The following is a 21,595-nucleotide window of genomic DNA, read 5'->3' on the forward strand; positions in this document are numbered from 1 at the left end:
TAAGCTAAGTTATGAGAACAGAATCTACCTAAATGACTGAAAGAGTGTATTTAGAATGAGACTAAAGTAAAATGAAGAAGTTAAATAGGCTTAATTGGACTGATCTGGGTTTAAATTGTGATTTTTTTTTTTTTTTTTTTTTTTGGTAGCTGAGTAACGCTGAGCAAAGTCATTTAACCTCTTTGAGCCTAGTTTGCTCCGCTGCAAATCTGGTGACACCAACTACCTCATATGGTTTATATACATACATACATTTGTGTATATATCATATGTATTTAATAAAAGCTCAGTAACAGTACCAATTTATTATTAATATTAGTATTGATTTAAATAGTACCAAGTTATTGATTTTGGCAAATAAGAGATACAGACAGATGCAAGGAGAACCTAGGAAACAAAATGAAACAAGAAAAATAATTTAAATCTTTATGAAAATGTCTCAGCTCAAGAGGGAACACACCGCACATAGCATACTGCACTGGCATACAGTCTAACTACTCTCTTAGACATCTATATATCAGTGGCCCAAGCTTCTCAGCAATGCCAAAGGCATGCATGTGTTCTCACTCTTATCCTTAAGATTCCTCTAATTCTCCTCCACAATTTATCTAGGGTAGTCCTAAAAGTTCTATTTATGACTATCTTACTTTGATGGATGAAAAGGGGGGAAAAAAAAAACCATGAAATGTCAATATGTTTAATGTATGGTAAACACTGTTTTATAAAAGCCAAAGCCACAGTAAACCTTGTGCTTGTCAGAAACTTCTAGCTTCTGATTTTATTACATTTGGCTCTTCTAAGAAGAAAAAAAAAGCTAATGGCGGTTGAAATAAACTCCAGTTTTCAACAGAGGCAACTTTAAGTAAACTTCGGTGTTGTTATAAAAACCTACAGGAACAGGAACCACTGAAAAAGGACAAACATTTACCTCTCTTCCTTCCATTTCACGCCAAGAGAACCAAGCCCTAGCCTCAGTGTGGTACTCCAGCAATGCATGGAGTAACTATACAGAAAATGCTCTGCCAGCCAGCTTCATTCCTGAGTTTCTCACTGGGGAGAACTGAGGAGTTTCTCCCCAGTGAGAAACTGAGGCAGGGGTCCATCTCTGCCCAGGCCACAATGCATAGGCCAAAATTATCGCCTTCATCATAAGCCACAACCATTTCAAGAGTAGTCACTCTCATTCCAAAGGTAAAAAGCCCAGGTGACTTAACAATACTATTCCTTATTTATCCACTTTTCTTCAATAAACAGGTTTCTTCCTTATGTACCCAGGAAATTATTTCCATTGTCTCTGTGAACGGGTTAGAGAGGATTAGCACAGAGCACCACAGAAATATGCCAGAGCAACAGTTAACACAAAAGATCTAAGTAGAAGACTGGGTAGAACAAGGAAGAGGGAAGTTCAGAGACAGGAATGGCAGAAAAACACATCAGAATTAGTCACTTAGAGAAAGGAAGACAAGCAATTCAGACAAGCAATCCAGACAGATACAGGAGTACAAGGAGAGACAGGAAAATGTGAGAGAAGGCATTAGGACACTGTAGGTAATTTAATACAATGCCTAAAGGATAAGGTAGAACTTCAAGAGAACAACGGCTGAATGCTTTAACTACCAGTCTTTCCATGAAACATAAAATACTGGATCTTACAGTCAAATAAGAACATACTGGAGAGGAACATGGGCTTGGATTTATTTCACCAAGTTTCATCCAAGCTGAAGTTGCACTTTGGAACTCTGTCAAGATTTAACATGTACTATATATAGAGAGAAAAAGAGTCCCAGACAATATAAAAAAAAGAAAAATAGAACTATGAAATTAAATATAGTTTTAGTTTTCAGAGAGTAACTTTCCATACCCTGCCTGGCTTCCAAAGACCCACATGACCCAGACTACAGACCTTTCTCCATAGCAGACAAAGCCCATTGAGCAGAGAATGCTTTAGTTTTGTTCATTTATTTAAAAATTTAAAAACAAAAAGCCAAAAGTCCTTCAATTACTGAATACCCGCAACACTGCTTGGGTTGTCAAGAGTTTAAAGGTGTACTTACCTATACAAGCAGTCCATATAGTCTGCACCTTTGCTATATTCCTCCCAATACCTATGATACATAACAAGTACTTGCTCTTCAGACTCCAGAACTCTCTATATAAAGAAGAAATACATTTTTACTTGGAAAGCGCTAATCATTTTCATTTGTAAGCTATGAAATTTATCAAAAATTATTTTTAAAAGTATTCTATATTATATTTACAGTTACATTCTAATTTAACTACTTTTAGTAAAACTTAAATGACCAGGAAAAAATGTGTCTTAGATATGAAAATAAAGCATCCATACTAGAGAGTTAACAGTTCCATTCTCTAAAAAGATAAAATGTAATAGTGTGAGGTATCTTTAGGCTACAATATTATACTAAGATCAATTTAAAAGAGGATATAATTCTACTGCCATGTATCTGTGTGCCTCCTCAAATCCCTCACTTTTGGTCATCCTGCTAGTTATATAAATATATCATCACTCTGAATTACTCACTTATGTTAATAAGGCTATTTATGAAAATTTACACCTTTTCTATATTCCCCAAATAAGTTGTTTTATATTTACTTAACAGAAATCTATTACTTTTTGAAAAATAAAAATATCAAACTTAAACCTGAGATCTAATTTTTTAAAAGTTATTTTTGAAGGAAATCTATTCTCAGTAAAAATACACTGGACTGACATTCAAAAGATACCAGGTTCTTTTATCTCAGTTCTTTCATAAACTGTACCTAGGACTTTAAGCAACCCATGACCTTAATTTCCATCTAATTAATTCTCTGCTGAAATGCAATGCTTTTAAATGTGGAATTTTAATAATTAAGGCTCAGGAGAAAGAAATAACTTATAAAGAGTATTTTTTTGCCTGTCATTTTAATAAATTAATTAAAAATAGCAACTATTATTAATAACACTGGGGGGAAAAGCACACTTAGAAACTGCTGCTGCTGGGTGAATAAATATGAGAACAATTTGTTACTGTTTGTCAAAACAATAAAAAAATGTTCATGACCTATGACTTAATAATTCTATGTCCACGAATTTATCCTATAAAAAACTCGGCTACACAAAAATAATTTAGCTACCAAGATATTCACAGAAGTACTGCTTATAAAAACAAATTATATATATTGCAAATAATCCACATGCCCAGCATATGAGAATATTTAAACAAATTGTATTATCTCTATACAATGAAAAATTTTACAATCATTGCCAGAATTATAAAAGTCCATTTAATGACAAAGAGTATTATAATAATATTAAAATCAAAAAGATTATAAAGTGTATAATATGATTCCATTTTCTAATAAAAATGGAAGTCTACACAAAGCAAAAATAGGCAAAGGACAAATATCAAATTATATATATTATCAACATATGCCAAAACAGATGTATTTAAGTATAGATATTCAAAAATATTCACAGTAGTTAATTCTGAAAACGGCAATGCAATACGTTAGTAATTTAAAAAGTTCCCTCCCCCAATCAAACAAAATTTTCTTCTCACAGGTGAAACTGCTTCAAATCTGTTGGCTATGTTAATAGTTTACTTTGTCATCAACTATTAGCCAACTTCTTTTTTGTCACAGGATCTGAGAAAACATATGGTATACAATTATGTAAGTATTCTAAACTTTCATAAAACTACTTCACATTACTTTAAAATATAATTACACCAATGTTAATTTCCTACTGTTAATAACTGTACCACTGTTATATGAGATGTTAACCTTAAAAAGCTGGTAAAAAGGATATAGGAAATTTGTATTACTTTTACAACTTTCCTGTAAGTCTGAAAGTATTTCAAAATAAAACATTTTTTAAAAAAACACAACCCATGCTAAAATATAAAACTTGAATAATTTGTAAGTACCTTACACAGGTAACAATTATGGGATAGCCAAAGTTCACTAGATTATCATAACAGAACTTTAAATTATGAAACATTGTAAGAACAATTTCAAGTATCTATTATCAAAAGTGCTTTCATGAGCTGATAAATTATAGCACATATTAGAACACTAAAATGTATCCGCCATGTATAATAAAAAGTAGAGCATTTCCTTCTAAAGTTTTAAAAGGGAAACATCACATGATCAATTGTGCTCTGGGGTTATCACTACTTTAAAATTTATCTGCACCTAGCCAAATTCAAGGTTAGACACAATATTATACAGTGTTAATGTATCTCCATTTAATTTTTATTTTATTTAAATTCAATTAATTAACATTATTAGTTTTAGAGGTAAAGTTCAGGGATTTATCAGTTGCATACAATACCCAGTGCACATTACATGAAGTACCCTTCTTAATGATCACCCAGTTACCCCATTCCCTCACCCTTCCCCCCAACGACCCTGTTTCCTAGAGTTAGAACAGCCTCTTATTGTTTACCTACCTCTCTAATTTCATCTTATTTTTCCCTCCCTTCCCCTATGATCCTCTATTTTGTTTCATAAATTCCACATGTGAGTGAAGCCATATGATAACTATCTTTCTGACTTATTTTGCTTAGCATAATATCCTCTAGTGTGTTTCCATTTTAAAGATAAAGAAACTTAAATTTCAATCCATAGGAAGATTGAGTTGCCCATGGTCACACAGCTAATGAAGGTTAGAGTCGTTTCTAACCCAGACAATAAGTGATCTCTTCCTGATCAGACCAGTAGTCCAAAATAAGAAATACTGTCTATAGCCAAATGCCACAAATTCTTTGTTCATACACAGATCAAGCCCATGATGTTGCCCTTGTACATATGGCATACTAACTAAAATAAGGGGTCACAGGAACAGTTTCTATCATGCTTTTTATTTCTTTTTTTCATTTTTTAAAATTTTTTATAAACATATAATGTATTTTTATCCCCAGGGGTACAGGTCTGTGAATCGCCAGGTTTACACACTTCACAGCACTCACCACAGCACATACCCTCCCCAATGTCCATAACCCCACCCCCCTCTTCCGACACCCCTCCTCCCAGCAACCCTCAGTTTGTTTTGTGAGATTAAGAGTCACTTATGGTTTGTCTCACTCCCAATCCCATCTTGTTTCATTCATTCTTCTCTATCATGCTTTTTAATTTACCATTTCCCTTTTTCATTTTAGGTTTTTGTAAGACTTTATGTAGGATATATAGAGGCAGCTAAATGGCTGAAAATAATAAAGACAGAGATTTACCAAGAGGTGGGAAGCAAGAGTAAGAGAAAACGGTTCTAATAAACACCATCCAGAGGACATATAAGCAAATTTTAAAGTTGAAAAAACCTTGATTTGAAACTCCACTATTTCAGTTACTAGTTATATGATCCTGAATAACTAAACTGATTTCCCTTGAAGAATCTAATATAATGCTTAACTCACAAACCTTAAATCTATATAATCAAAAAAAATTCTATTTAGGAAACAAAGCAAATAACCTTAACCTGATATAAGTTATGCACTGGAAAACAGTAAACTAGCCTAATAGTAACTACCCAGCTACAAACACATTTATGTCATGTATGTACTACTTCTTACCTTGTGCAAATGCCGTACGTGATTTTCCAAAAAAATCTTAGTTTCTGTATAAAGTCTTTCTCCAAGGGGTTCAGGATAGGCCACACATAAAGCATAGATATCTCTAGTTAAATTGTTAAGGTTTTCATATTCTATATTGGAGATACTACTTTAAAACAAGAGATTTAACTCAAGTTTGCAATTTAAGGTTTTTCAGGCAATTTAAGATTATACAGATATAGAAAAAGTAAAATATATATAGCCAAGCTTACTTTAAAAAGCCCTGTGTTATTCACATACTCATTCAGCAAATATTACTTGAGAATTAGGCAGCATTGTAAGAAAATGGTTCTTCTCAAAGAGCTTAAAATTCAGGGCAGCATTCTGTAAAATCAAATTACCCAGAAACCTACAAAATAAGGCTTATGTAAGAATGGACATAAGCATAATATCAACAAAGGGCTCTGGGATATCACAAGCAGGTATGTCTATGCAATTGTGAGAAACAAAACAATTACAGAAATTACTTATTTGACACAGTTTCCCACACCACAGCACTCATCAGAACATCCTATAACCCACACACTATCCTTTGGTATTTACTCCGTAAGAAGAATTATTCTATGAATAGAAATATCAATTAATCAATTAAGTTTTTGGGTACCACCTTGCTAAGTATCACAAGTGGGAGATGTGCTGTAGCAGACAGTCCTTAAACAGACGTCAAAGGAAATGGGATCTGATTGAGACTTGAGTTTTACTAGCCAGTGATCTTGACCAAGCCTCTGAACCCTTCTGCGTTGCCATTTCCTCATCTCTAAGTTAAAGATAATAAATCCTCTTTTGATATCTCTACAGAATCCTTTAAGACCCAAATTAAGTTCATGAATGTTAAAGTGCATAAACTGTGCATCACTGACCAGATGTTGAAGATGAAGCATACATGAAGCAATATGAGAACAGCTTAATTAGAGATGCAGATAAAAACTGAAAATAAGGTTGATTATTTGGGATGGAGTCAAGTATTTAATATACCTAATATATTTTTATTTATATTATAAATATATTCAGCATACTTAATATAAGAATTGGGATGTATTTCAAAATAAAAATTTTGCTTAAAAATATGGAGATGCGGGGGCGCCAGGCTGGCTCAGTTGGAAGAGCATATGACTCTCGATCTCAGAGTTGTGAGTTCAAACCCCACCTTGGGTGTAGAGATTACTAAAAATAATAATAGTGGGGTGCCTGAGTGGCTCAGTGGGTTAAAGTCTCTGCCTTCAGCTCAGGTCATGATCCCAGAGTCTTGGGATCGAGCCCCACGTCCGTCTCTCTGCTCAGCGGGGAGCCTGCTTCCTCCTCTCCCTCTGCCTGCCTCTCTGCCTACTTGTGATCTCTGTCTGTCAAGTAAGTAAGTAAAAATCTTAAAAGAAAATAGTAAATAAAAAATTTTAAGAACCAAACTTTCATTATAAAAAGATATAGAGGTAGGATGAAGACTGTTCCTCTTCTGTATCTCCATAACATTTTATATATTCTTTTTCTATAGTTCTTTTATACAATAGAAATTATTAATAACAAAGGTATTAATAATAAGAACACTAGCCTGTTCTTAAATCATCTTTAGATTCATAGATCCAAGGCACAATTCCTAACACATAAGAGGCACTTATTAAACACTTGGTGATGAGGTAGGGAATCAACATCATGTGCTCTATTTACCTAGTATTTACCTAGAATTTACTCCAGAAAGAACAAGCAGCCCTCTCCATTATGAGGTCATGGATGGGTAGATTTTGGCCAGACTTTTCCAGGTTCCTTCTAAATCCTTTTATTTGTTTTCATTATACATAATTAGTAAGTAATAAAATCTTAATGTATATATGTATACATTCTTCAATATACTACTGCTAAATATAAACAAAAAAACTTTTTACAGTTAAAAAACACAAAGAAGCAAAAATATCCATAAAGTATAATGTTGCTGTGCCAGGTTTTTTGTTTTTTGAAAATTTATTTATTTATTTGAGAGACAGAGACAGAGAGTATGAAGTGGGGGACAGAAGGAAGGGAGAAACAGACTCCCAGTTCAACAGGGAGCCTGACTTGGGGCTCAACCCCAGGGCCATGACACCATGACCTGAGCTGAAGGCAGATGCTTAACCAACTAAGCCACCCACGTGCTCCTGTGCCAGGTATTTTTGTAGAAAAAAATATATAGTAAAGAAACACACTATTACGATTACTTTAAATCAGTCAAGATATCATGAACCTCTATAAAACAGATTAAGTAAAATAGTACATAAGAACTATTTACTAATAATAACATAAAAACATTAACCTATATTACAAGGAAAATAGAATTTTTTAACATACATCTAAGAAAAAATTTAGAAATTTATCCGGACAGAAATTCTGTAGAGAACTGACAATAGTTTGGGGAGAGGAGAAGGAGCAAGGTATGAATAAAGAAAGGTGCTCCAAAATAATGTACTAAATGAGCTCCTGGATCCAGCTTGGAGCTTTTAGCTATAAAGTCCTCAGGGGGGGGAAAAAGGCCTAATGCACCACATAAGAGTTTTATCATACATTTATACTCAATGTCAATTACTCATCATAATCTTACCTTAGTGAAAATAGATATAAAAGTGCTGTCAGAATTAAACATATTAGAAGAGAGTAGTTACCCCTAGTGACTGAGGGGGAATGTGGAGTACTTCTGGGATGCTAAGAGTGCTATTTATTGGGTACATGGGTATGTTCATGTTATGAAAATCCACCTATATGTTACTGTGTCAGTGTGTATACTACACTTAAATGTATTTTTTTTTTCAATAAAGACTAAACTTAGACAGGATCTAGATCAATTCCTTTGGCAAAGGTGTGATGCACTTAAGATATTTAAGTTCTGGGCGCCTGGGTGGCTCAGTGGGTTAAAGCCTCTGCCTTTGGCTCAGGTCATGATCCTGCGGTTCTGGGATCGAGCCCCGCATCGGGCTCTCTGCTCAGCGGGGAGCCTGCTTCCCTCTCTCTCACTGACTACCTCTCTGCCTACTTGTGGTCTCTCTCTGTCAAATGAATAAATAAAATCTTTAAAAAAAAAAAAAAGATATTTAAGTTCTGAATACCTACTTCAAGTTTTCATCTATCATATTTGCTCTACCTTTTTTTTTCCCCTAAAGCCATAATACACTTTTCTAAAATACACAACTTGATTTTGAAAAATAACATGATTCAGTACCATAATTTCAGTATGATATGCTAAATTATGTGCCCAAAAGTTCTTTATCACCAAACCTAGTATCTCAAAATATCTACTGCATGCACATGTAAACAAAATTGGCTAAAAGGACTCAGGCTACAGGACTTACCTTCCTTCCACCTAGGGAAAATGGATCTGTGCAGGGCAGGGAATACAAGGAGACTTCCCCATTTCAATCCATATACAGGATTTATATACTGTTTGACATCCTCAATGAGGATGTACTTGTGTCTTTTTTAATAGAGTGTGCCTTAATAAATCTTTCAATTTTTTAATTCACCATAGTTTGGGGTCTCAGTTAACCACTGTATAATGTCACTTAACTATCTAAAACATATTCCTAAATGTGCTATTTTTCTCTAATCTATTCAAATATCTAACCACCTTGGAAATACTTAAGCCTTGAGAAGAGCACCCAACCCTCTACGATCCAATTATGATTTGGTTTTAGAGAAGGCACTTTAAAAAACAAAAAATGGGAAATAACTGGAGAAGGCCAGTTTTAGATTTAAACGCTCTCTTTTCCAAAGTCCTCTTTTCCTTATGTTACTCTTTAGGGAGCCAGGATATAAAAATTCCTCTATTATGAACTTTCCACTTATAAAAACTCTCACAGCCAAAAAACAAAACTGTTCCAGAGCAAAAGTTTTCTACTTTGTTACAACCAAAAGACAGTGTTGGCCAGAAGAAAAATCATTTACTTTATTTTCTCTATTAAAGGTGTTACCTAGGGGTGCCTGGGTGGCTCAGTGGGTTGAGGTCTCTGCCTTTGGCTCGGGTCACGATCCCAGGGTCCTGGGATGGAGCCCCACATCAGGCTCTCTGCAACAGCCCGGAGCCTGCTTCCTTCTCACTCCCTGCCTGCTTCTCTGCCTACTTGTGATCTCCTTCTGTCAAAATCTTTTTTAAAAATAAACAAATAAAGGTGTTACCTATGCTTGGGTTTAATTTTGAATATTAACACTATCAATTTTATTGTATAGTGGTTCTAAAACAATGAGTTCTACAATGGGGATGTAAAGATTATTCACAGCAGCGGGACACACACCATCAACCATTTTCTAAGAAATCTCCCCCTTCAGAAATGAGAAGTAACGTAGTATTATTATTTTGGGTGTCTTGACACCAGGCTGCAAAATCCACCTTCTTTTCTTCTGTCTCTGCTGTCCCTCAACTCTTCCTGTCTAGTCTTTTTCTGTCTGGGCTCTCATCTTCCCCTCCACTACCCGAGGCCTTCATCCTGTGTGTACTGGTCCTGCTGAGGGTCACTGCAGATGCCTCTCATTAGAAACAAGAAAAAGAGGGGGACCTGGCTGGCTCAGTCAGTGGAATATGAGACTCCTGATCTCAGGGTTGTGCGTTCAAGCCCAATGTTGGGTGTAGAAATTTCCTAAAAATAAAATCTTTACAAGCAAAAAGGAAAAAAAAGTTGGGGGGGGGGGACAGGGGCAGAAAACCAAGCCATGGGAAAAGAAGTATACATTGTATGTTTATGGGTTCTTATTATGAAGGTATAGCTTGCAGGAGATTTATATGGATGTGCTTTTAAGTTATGTATATTACATCTAAGAGGAAACAAATTTTAAACAGTGCTGGTAAGTTTAAAAACAAAAAAAGAAAAGGAAAGCTTATCTTAAAATTGAAAATGGTACAATGTCCAAAAAAGTATCGACAATAAAAAAATACAGATCCTTATTGACATTTCTGAAGAAAAAGAATAAACATGCAACATGTAAAAGATGCAGAATCTATGAAATCATCAACTAGTAAGCAAGGGTACAAATTATTGGTTAAATGGAAAAACTTTAAAGTGTATAGCTACAGAATTACAATAATCAAATATTTGTCTGATTTAATTTGGAGCAGAGTGAAAATGTTACTGATGCTTCAAGCAGAGAAAACTACAGATAAAGCCTTTCTCAATCTATACAATCAAAGAAAAAATGATGGACTACTAATGCAGGCGCCAAGGTTAATAAGTTCTACTAACATCTGTGAGGATCGTCAGGGATGGAGATGACTTACTTCAATATTTTTCAATGTAGTCAAAACTGGTCTATGTTTGAAAAGATGCCTAACAGAATATATATTAGAAGTGAGGACAATGGTACAACTGGTTTTAAAACCTGGTTTTACATTCATGAAGGCATTTTAGATTTCCCCTCACTTAATCACTTTGGACTTGCATAAAACTATTAAGAATCTAACTTGCCCTTAAGTAGGAGAGCATCTATATTATACTGCAGGGTTTGGGAATTATCCTAACAGCCACCAAAAAGCAGAAAACCATGAATAAAAATAAACCAAAACAGCCAAAAAACTCCAACCCAGAAAAAAAAAAAACAACAGTAAATCTAGATCTACACCAAACCTCATGGCACTTGATAGAAATCCTTAGTAAAGGGCAAATCCCAAACCATGCTAAGCTGTTGTAAAGCTTTTGTTAGAAATATTATTACCTGTGTTAGGCAGAATTCTAAAAATGGCCTGCTAAGATTTTCCACCCTAATACCTGCAACTGCTACTTTATGTGACAAAAGGAACTCAGAGCAAAAAGTCAGAATTATGATTACTCATCAGCTGACCGCAAGAGGGAAAGTAGCCTGGACTTTCCAGGTGGGCCTAATTCAATCGAATGAGCCTCTTAAAGCAGATCCCCATCTGCTTCTAGCCCTCTGTGGCTAATCGCAGAGGGGGAGGTCTGAGATAACACAGGATGATTTGCCATGCCACAGCTGGCACTGAAGATGGAAGGGAGTCACATGCAACAACTGAGGTGTATCAAGTCACCAAGAGAGAGACAAGAAAATGGAGACCTAAGACCTGTAACTGCAATGAATTAAATTTTCCCAATTAACAGCAACGGGCTTTGAAGAGGACCCTGAGCTCTAGATGAGTTAACCAGCCAACTCCTTAATTTCAGCTTTATGAGATCCTGAAGAGAGAATGCAGTCATATCATGGACCTCTGATCCATAGAACTGTGAGATAATAAAAGGATATCTCTCAAAAATTTGTGGTAATTTTTTATGTATTAAAAAACTGATGTCTTTTATTTACATTACCTATCAACCAGAATGCCCTGCATTGTACCTGGATGCAGTACATTTATGAAGGATCAGTGTTAAGAAACCTGCTTATCAACACAAGAGAACTAGCTAAATATTAATGTTATTTATTCCATCTGTACAATATGCTTAATGACATTTAGTTGATAGTAGCTATTCACTCCCCAAGTATTGACTGAATACCTACATGTGCTAGATGCTAGAATACAGCAGTGAACAAAATGGGTAAGAAGTCTTGCCCCTTACGGAGTTTATATTTAGTAAAAAATGTTGCAGACAGGGTTCCATAAATTCTGTACTTACACACGTTAAACACTTCAAATGATAGAACAAGCTTTCTTAATGTCCACTTCAAGAGTATAAGCAGACTTGAGCATTTTACTTCAGCATTCAGTCCTACTAGGGTAAGTCATCTTATACCATCAATAAGCCATGACATCCTCAGCTATAAAATGGGACTAGTAATACATATTTTACAGTCACTAGTTATAATCACATATATATGTTGAAAGAAAAAATTACGACAGAAATATATACACAGCATGATTCAATTGATATAAAGTTCCAAAAACAGAAAGAACCAGTAATTGCGTATACATAAGCAGTTATACTATTAAAGAAAAAAAAAACATACAAGGAAATAATAGATGCAAAAGTCACAATAGTAGGGGCACCTGGTGGCTCAGTGGGTTAAGCCGCTGCCTTCGGCTCAGGTCATAATCTCAGGGTCCTGGGATCAAGTCCCGCATCGGGCTCTCTGCGCAGCAGGGAGCCTGCTTCCCTCTCACTCTCTGCCTGCCTCTCTCCCTACTTGTGATCTCTGTCAAATAAATAAATAAAATCTTAAAAAAAAAAAAAGTCACAATAGTAGCTCCTTCCCAAGATAAGGAGTGGGCTTGTGAACTGAGAAGGACATGTAGTGAGGGGAGAGTTGGTGGATCCTCGCAGTGTTCTGGTTCTCAACCTGTGCTGATTATACAGGTGTCTGCTTTATAATTATCTGTTTAGATGAATGGATAAAGAAGATGTGGTATATATATACAATGGAATACTATGCAACCATCAAAAGAAATGAAATCTTGCCATTTGCGACGTGGATGGAACTAAAGGGTATTATGCTTAGCGAAATAAGTCAATTGGAGAAAGACAATTATCATATGATCTCCCTGATATGAGGAAGTGGAGATGCAATGGGGGGTTTTGGGGGGTAGGAAAAGAATAAATGAAACAAGATGAGATTGGGAGGGAGACAAACCATATGTGACTCTTAATCTCACAAAACAAACTGAGGGTTGCTGGGAGGAGGGGTGTTGGGAGAGGGGGATGGGGTTATAGACATTGGGGAGGGTATGTGCTATGGTGAGTGCTGTGAAGTGTACAAACCTGGCGATTCACAGACCTGTACCCCTGGGGATAAAAATACATTATGTGTTTATAAAAAAATTTAAAAATTAAAAAAAAAAATAATAATAATTATCTGTTTAACCCCATATGTACATCTCACCAACTTTTCCACATATGTACCAGTTAACCCTTGAACAACAAAGGAGTGAGGGGTGCCAAACCCCCAGCAGAAGGAAATCCACGTATAACTTGACTATTCTAAAACTGAACTACTAATAGCCTAGGGTTGACTTTACCTTACCTGAAACATAAATAGTTAACACATGTCTGTATATTATATTAGATAATGTATTCTTACAATAAAGTAAGCTAGAGAAAAGACAATCTTATTAAAGTCATCAGAAAGAGAAAATACATTTTCAGTACTGAATTTATGAAAAAAAGGGTGCATCTGACTCTTCATTTTGGTTCTGTTCATGATCTCATGGGTCCTGATATAGCGCCCCATGTCAGGATCCATGTTCAGTGGGCAATCTGCTTGAGATTCTCTACTCTCCTTCTGCCTCTGTCCCTCCCCACCCCAGTTCTCGCTCCCTAAAATGTCTAAAATAGATAAAATAAATCTTTCCAAACAAAACCTTTTTTAAAAAAAGATTTTATTTATTTATTTGACAGAGCGAGAGCTCACAAGTAGGCAGAGAGGCACGCGGGGGAGGGGGGCAGGCTCCCCGCCAAGCAGAAAACCCAGGAACCTGAGATCATGACCTGAGCCGAAGGCAGAGGCTTAACCCCGAGTCACCCAGGCACTCCCAAAACACCTTTTTTATATACACATAGTTCACAACTATGTTCAAGGGTCAACCACATTCATTACATTTCACACACCCAAAAAAAAAAATGCTTTATAAAAGATCAATTACTGGGGTGCCTGGGTGGCTCAGTGCTTTAAGTTTCTGCCTTCAGCCCAGGTCATGATCTCAGAATCCTGGGATCCAGCCTGGCAAGGGGCTCTCTGCTCAGCAGGGAGCCTGCTTCCCCCTCTCTCTGCCTGCCTCTCTGCCTACTTGTGATTTCTGTCAAATAAATAAATAAAATCTTTAAAAAAAAAAAATCAATGACTCTCACATACGGTGATACACAATGGGAGGGGCTTCTTTTCATTTTCAAAAGATTAAAGTTTTGGGGCGCCTGAGTGGCTCAGGGGTTAAAGCCTCTGCCTTCGTCTCAGGTCATGATCCCAGGTCCTGGGATCGAGCCCCGCATCGGGCTCTCTGCTCAGCCGGAGGCCTGCTTCCTCCTCTCTCTCTGCCTGCCTCTCTGCCTATTTGTGATCTCTGTCTGTCAAATAAACAAATAAAATCTTTAAAAAAAAAAAAAGATTAAAGTTTTGTAGCCTCTAAAATTTCTATCTACGATACCTAAGGCTCAGAAGTCAACCTCATATTCTTGGACAAATTAACATGGAAAAAAATTTTACTTCAGAATAATTAGTAACCAGTACTTTATTTTTCACCCAAAATAGAATTTAAAGTAAGAAATTCCATTCTTAATTTTATTGTTTTTGCAGATATTCTTTATTTTAAAGGGAAGAAAAAATACGTGAGCAGGTATTATACTGGACCATCTCAGACAAATCAAACAATAAACATCTTAGAAATAACAGTGACTGAAGCAACACTTTCCAAGGAAGGTATTTCTACGACCGACTCCTTTCTCTGTTCATATTTCAGTTGAAATAGCCTTAAAACTACCTATGTACTTGTTTAGTGAAACCTCATTAATACACAAGTAAACTTAACATTTTCCATTTTATCGAGATTACTATGCAAAAAAGAAAAAGAGTCCTTTGCAAAAATAATCAATGATGCTCTATAAAAAAGAATTAGACTAACTCAATAATAAGTTCTTCAAAGGCAGAATCTATATCAATTATCCTCTAGATACACTGGCAAGTATTGGGAATTAGATGTTAGAAATCTCATATTCAAGTCTGTGCTACTTCAATTACTACCTGCATGGTGTGGGTATCAATTTCCTCCTTTGTTAAATAAAGACAATTGTATCTGCCCCACCAATCTCATAGGCTTATTTGAGGTACTACACAATATAAAAAAATATAAAACACCCTTGCAAACTATGAAGGCTTCCAGAAACGTTACTATCATTTTATCTTTAGTGGCTAGAACATAGGTAGCCTAATATGTTTCTTAGTAATGACTGCAAATGTAATGAATGAGACGGTTTGCTGTTGGTCTAAAAGAACCTCACCATTCTTACATCAACAGTCAGCTTAATATTAAAAACTGAATTAGGCAGGGTGCCTGGGTGGCTCAGTGGGTTAAAGCCTCCGCCTTCAGCTCAGGTCATGATCCCAGCATCCTGGGATTGAGCCCTGCATGGGGCTCTCTGCTCAGCAGGGAGCCTCCTTCCCCTTCTCTCTCTGCCTGCCTCTTTGCCTACTTGTGATTTCTCTGTCAAATAAATAAATAAAATCTTAAAAAAAAAAAAAAAGCCTGAATTAGGCATTAAGAACAAGTTGGGTCACTTACAAGTGACCAATGCCAAAATCCAAGCTTTTATGCCCACATGATGAGGGTAGCCATCCCTTAATCCCAGAAGACTGCTAGAGGGCAGCACAGAGTTGGAAAAAACTGAATCTCCACACACATTTTGGTTAATACCTTCACATCTTAACTTCCCTTTCTGGAGAAAGAATTTCTGGTTCCTACAGTGTCCAGCTAGTACTGAAGGCCTCCTGCAAGGCCCTGGCACTACCTTGCCATTTGGACCCAGAGATACCAGGCCTCAATCCTATCCCCTTTATTTACCCTAAGAAAGGACATGTATGGTGTGTCCTGTGGCAGACTGAGACAGTTCAGAAGTCTGCCAGTGAACATGTGCCAATGTACCTATACTGTCCCCATGCCCACCCAGCCTTGGTCCCTGGAATACAATGGCAGAATTGGTAAGACTGCCATCCATGAATTTGCCCCAGGTACCTATGGCCGAGGTTCCTAGAAATCCCCTTTAACTTCCCAAATACTAAGAAGCAGAAGTATTTTAATATTGGGGGGCTTTTTCTTGGTGCCAGAGTTTATATCCATAATGCCCTGGTTACAGTGTTTTTTATATGTAATTAATATATATAGTATGTATATATTTTTAAAAGGGTTGCTGTCATGTGGGAATGCAGAACACCATGATTCAGATTGTTCTAGAGAAACCACAAATGTATTTTCATATAAAACTGCTAATTCACAAATATAGAAAACTTAACTAAAAAACACATTTCTAGCTGTCAAGTCATTAAACTTGCCACTCACTCTCTACCTGAAACATTCTTCCCCCAGATATTTGTAGGATTTGCTCCCTCGCTTTGGTCCAGTCTCTGTTCAAATATCACCACCTTCCTCAGAAAAATCTTCCATGACCATCCCACCTAAGAGAGTTGCATACATACATACTCTAACCATTCTCCATGCCCTTACCTGCTTTATTTTTCCCTGGAGAGTCCATCGCTACCTGCTAGTAGAAGCACTGGCATTAGATTTTTTTAAAATACCTGTTTATTGTCTGTTTCCCTTAGTAGAATGAAAGAAAAGTAGTTTTGTATACACTGTATTCCCAAAGCCTCACGTAGTACCTGACATATACATTAAGTGCTCAATTAGTACGGTCAAATGAAAGGTTCTCAGATTGTTGACTGACACATATAGGTGAACTTGGAAATGTAAACAATATATGTGAAAGCAGTCACACGGCATTCTCTTCCATTTACATAAGCATAAACCTGTTTTCACTTTTCAACAAGTGAAAACTTTTTATCAGTTTTAGGGCATTTACCAATGTTCACTGACAGAGTTACTAATACAATATCACTATCAATACAAGAACATTTATCAGTGCCACTAAAAGGATACGAGAAGCGATCGTTCCATGTTGCTCTTTCCACGTATTCCAACATGACAACAGCTTTGATTGTCGTTAAAAGTTTGTTCCATGTTTCATCAAAATCTACTACTCTTGGTTTCAAAGACATTGTGCAAGTTTAGTGTTGAAATCTGTTAATTAAAACAACAGTAACGTTAGCAAGAATTCTACAAACAAGTTACTTGTTTTTAAAGCATCACAAAATTCTCCAGCACAATAGACAAAAGGGGTGAGAACAGAACCTGGCGCACAGTAAAAACACAATAGACACTGGCCACTATCTTCTCATGACTATCCAGACAAGGAACTACACAGAATATTTACATTCATTACAAACTCTAGGAAATGGAAAGTTTTTACTACAAGTTATTTAAAATCAAGAGTGTTGTTCCAAGGATTTAGAAGACTCAGTGTGTTGAGGGAAAAAAGCTGAGGCCCCATTAGCCAAAACACAACTTCCATCATAAGAAATATGCAAGAGACACTCAATAAAAAGGTTTTGGCTCCAAATCCTTGTATGTACTCTTAAAACTAGGGAATGAGATAGGTGGGAATATGAAAAGACATAAGAAAGTAAAAGGGTTTATCTTCCCAGAGCCTTAGTTAAGTAAAAGATTAGGGAGAAAATTTACATTTCTATCAAAACAAATGAACCACAGAATAGAACACAAAATCCACAGGAACCTAAAAAGATTTTAAAAATGTACAGATTTCAAAGACCATCAGGGTTGCAGCAGAGAGCTAAGGCTCCACCTTAGATTCTCAGAGTATCCAGTCCCACACACCTAATGAAAGCATGGCTCTAGCATGAAACCTCTGATTCTGGTGACCTTGACCAGCCCAGAAGTGAGCTAAAAGATTTCTTTGCCTAGCAGACAAGCTATATTCTAGAAGTCAGCCAGTTTCTGAAACAAAAGGGTAGAGAAACTTGGCTTAAGTCTAGATTCCAAATGCTTCGCAATATCACATCAGAAAAACAGATTAAAAGAGAACTCTTTTAAAGTTAAATTTAATTGAAGAAGGGAGTACTTTTCTGACATGTGTTTTAACATTCTCCCCAAAGCTTTCCATAATTACCAGAACTGTGAACACCAAGCTAGCCTTGTAGGCAAAGCCAAGTAAGGAGGAAATCCTTTCTCTTGTCTCCTACTGTGTAGGAAAATAAGGAGTAAGTAAACAATGGGCAGAAGGGGAAGAAGCATAAAGAGAAAAAGGAGACAAGGGGAAGAAAGTGGCTACATACCACCAGCCCACCAACTGGAAGTGGCTCGAAGCCCTGCTTACATTTTTGTTCTGAGAAGTAAAGAACTCAAGGAGTCCAAGGAAGAGATTTCAAGAAAGAGAAAGAAAAGGAATCAGAGAGAAACCAAACAAAATCCAGGAGGATGTGCCATCCTTTCCTCCCTTTCCTCAACATACCATAGACTAACCACCAGGATTTATTTAAACTTCCAGTACTAACTAGAATGGATGAGCAGTTACCTGTGAGTGGGTGAGTTTGAGTGCATGTATGTTGTGAGTAGGTGTAGGGGAGAAACAGGGAGGACCTAAAGCACTAGCTCTACAAAGAATCAATGTTAACCACTTCACACCCTTATTTACTACATCCTATCCAACTGTGTTCCTGAATTACTTCTTAAATTTATCTATTCCTATAATATTTATGTAGTGCTATGAGCCAAGCATCAGTCTAAGTACTTTATACAAACTCATTTAATTCTCAGAACTATCTGATTAGGTAGGTCCAACTATTCTCTCCATTTTCCAGGTAAGAAAACTGAGTCACAGGGTGATTAAGGAACCTGCTTAAGGTCACAGCACTATTTAATGGTGGCCTCAAAAGGATTTACACCTGTGCTGGATCCCTTCCTCTTAATTGCTATCTGCAACTATAGTGCCTTACTAGCATCTTTGGTGAATCTTAAATACTTGCAAGGCACTATTCTAGCCTCTGAGGATACAGCGGTCAATAAATAAAATTCGTGACCTTCAAAGTTATAATCTCAGAACAGACACTCAAAGACAAAAATAACCTACCTAAACCAAAAAGTTAACCGGTCACTCATACTTAAAAGCCATTTGGTATTTTCCACTATAGATAGCACAAAGTTTAAACTCACTGACAACCTGGCATACTAAGCTTCTATGATTTGACCTTATTAGTATAAGCATCTTTTCAGCTTCCTCTTCTCATGGGACTCCTTTCCTTGACATCATAAACCAGTAACTTCTCTCTGCTTTGAGGTTAGTGAACTCGGCAGGCTGATTCACACACCCAGCCTTTACTCTTTGTTTTCTTTACCTAAAATTCTTCTTTTTCTTCCTCCCTCTTTCTACCCATTCACCTAACTTACTTATATCACAGCCTTGGTGTAGTATACCTGCCGTTAAAAAACTTTCCCTGGGGGGGCACGTGGGTGGCTCAGTAGGTTAGGCATCTGCCTTCAGCTCAGGTCACGATCTCAGGATCCTGGGATCGAGCCCCATATCAGCACTCCACTTGGCTGCTTCTCGTTCTCACTCTCCCTCTGTGCTCAACTCTCTATCACTCTCTTAAATATATAAATAAATAAATAAAAACTTCCCCTAGGCCCAGTTAAACCAGGCTAGGTGCCCTATTTTATGTAGTACTTGAGAAAATTCTGATTTACCACACTCCTAGAGCATTACCCAACCTGAACTGTAATTGTTTCAGTGTTTTTATTTTTTATTTTTATTTTTTAAAGATTTTATTTATTGACAGAGAGAGAGAACACGTAGGCGGGGGGGGGGGGGAGCAGGCTCCCCGCTGAGCAGAGAGCCCAATGCAGGCTCAATCCCAGGACACTGAGATCATGACCTGAGCCGAAGGCAGAGGCTTTAACCCACTGAGCCACCCAGGTACCCCTACTGGAGTGTTTCTTAAAGATAAGGCCTATTTTGTTACTGTATACTAAAAAGTTGTCAATGTCCCCTTTATAATAGTTTTTTCCCTTTATAAAAATGGTATTAAGCCCACTACCTGTAAATTATTTTAATGGCTACATGATTACCTTTTACCTTTATTTAAATTTTGGTTTGGTAGAGGTTTATAGTAGAGTGGGTATATATGCAGTGATAATCCATTTTTAGATGGATGGAAAATATGGAAGTCAAGGTGAGAAAAACACTAGCTTAGTGAAACATACTAGAATTTAATGAACCAATAGCTAAAAGTATGTTGAAACTGTCTCCTCAATTCTCTGCTTACACAATAGAAAGCCCATATAATTAAAAATCTAAGTTTTTGTCTTATTAAAATTGTTTACATGTAATTATTCATGAGGAATTTATATAAAAATGATACAGAGCAAGTAAAGAAATAGGACCATGATCACCTCACTATTCTACATCTCCCAAGCTGTCTGGTAATTCGTAAAAATAAATGAGTCTTCTTCTTCCCTGTGCTTTACTAAAGACCCCATCATGGTCCTATGCCTGACATTCTGCCAAGACAATTTCCATTCCCACTTAGATTACATCCCTGTGAGTGTCCACAAAGTTCTCATATTACCACCTTAGCTTTTTCCTGAGTTTCACCCAGGCAACATTAGGGATCTGGGGTTTTGTTTTGTTTTAAAGATTTTGTTTATCTATTTGAGAGATAAAGGAGAGAGAACACAAGCAGGGTAAGTGGCAGGCAGAGGGAGAAGAAGGTCCCCACTAAGCAAAGAGCCTGATGTGGGACTCGATCCCAGAACTGAGATCATGACCTGAGTTGAAGGCAGATGTCTTAACGAGTAAGCTCCCCAGGCACCCCAATGTTAGGACTTTTAACACTTAGGCAGTACACAAGTACTATGCCTAAGGCGCATGAGTGTTATGAACCCTAAAAACAAATCACAGGCTCTAAGTACTAAAAAGAAAGAAAGAAAGAAAGAAAGAAAGAAAAGCAAGCATTGCAAAAATATTCATGTGTCATTACATTTCCAAAAAACATTATGTCAACATTAATTTTAATACCTACAAAATTTTCATTATATATGAAAACAATTTAGACTAGATTTTCTCAGAACCATTTGTAAATATGTATGATTATCAACAGTAAATTAAATAATTACAAAAGTAATTTACATAAAAAGAGTTATCATTTGACCCAGAAATTCCACTCCCACATATATACCCAAGAGAAAACATGGTCACACAAAAACTTGTACACAAATGTCCACAGCAACATTATTCATAAAGGCCAAAAAGAAGAAATTAACTCAAATGTCTATCAACAGATAAATGGATAAATAAAGTATATCCACACAATGGATTATTATTCCACAATGTTAGAGAATGAAGTACTAATAGATGTTACAAATGGATGAACATAAAAACCAGACTTAGTGAATGAAGTTGCTCAAAAAAAAAGAGGTCATCTGAATGCATTCTATGCTGTATATATTATATATTCAAGCATTATTCAATCTACAAGTCAGC

At 36.4% G+C, this 21,595-nt stretch overlaps 1 protein-coding gene across 3 annotated transcripts in view; it reads right to left on the reverse strand.

The window, feature by feature from the left end:
* Positions 1-21,595, reverse strand: part of CUL2 (cullin 2) — a 101,956-nt gene that overhangs the window by 60,666 nt on the left and 19,695 nt on the right. For all 3 annotated transcript variants that reach the window (XM_059404394.1, XM_059404393.1, XM_059404395.1), the window contains exons 2-4: positions 17,140-17,280; positions 5,568-5,670; positions 2,055-2,149 (exon numbers count right to left, since the gene is read on the reverse strand). In XM_059404394.1, coding sequence (XP_059260377.1) covers positions 2,055-2,149; positions 5,568-5,670; positions 17,140-17,258 — 317 coding nt within the window. In that variant the 5' untranslated portion in view covers positions 17,259-17,280. The remainder of the gene's footprint in view (positions 1-2,054; positions 2,150-5,567; positions 5,671-17,139; positions 17,281-21,595) is intronic.

The sequence above is a fragment of the Mustela nigripes genome, chromosome 6 (assembly GCF_022355385.1).
Source record: "Mustela nigripes isolate SB6536 chromosome 6, MUSNIG.SB6536, whole genome shotgun sequence".
NCBI lineage: Eukaryota > Metazoa > Chordata > Mammalia > Carnivora > Mustelidae > Mustela > Mustela nigripes.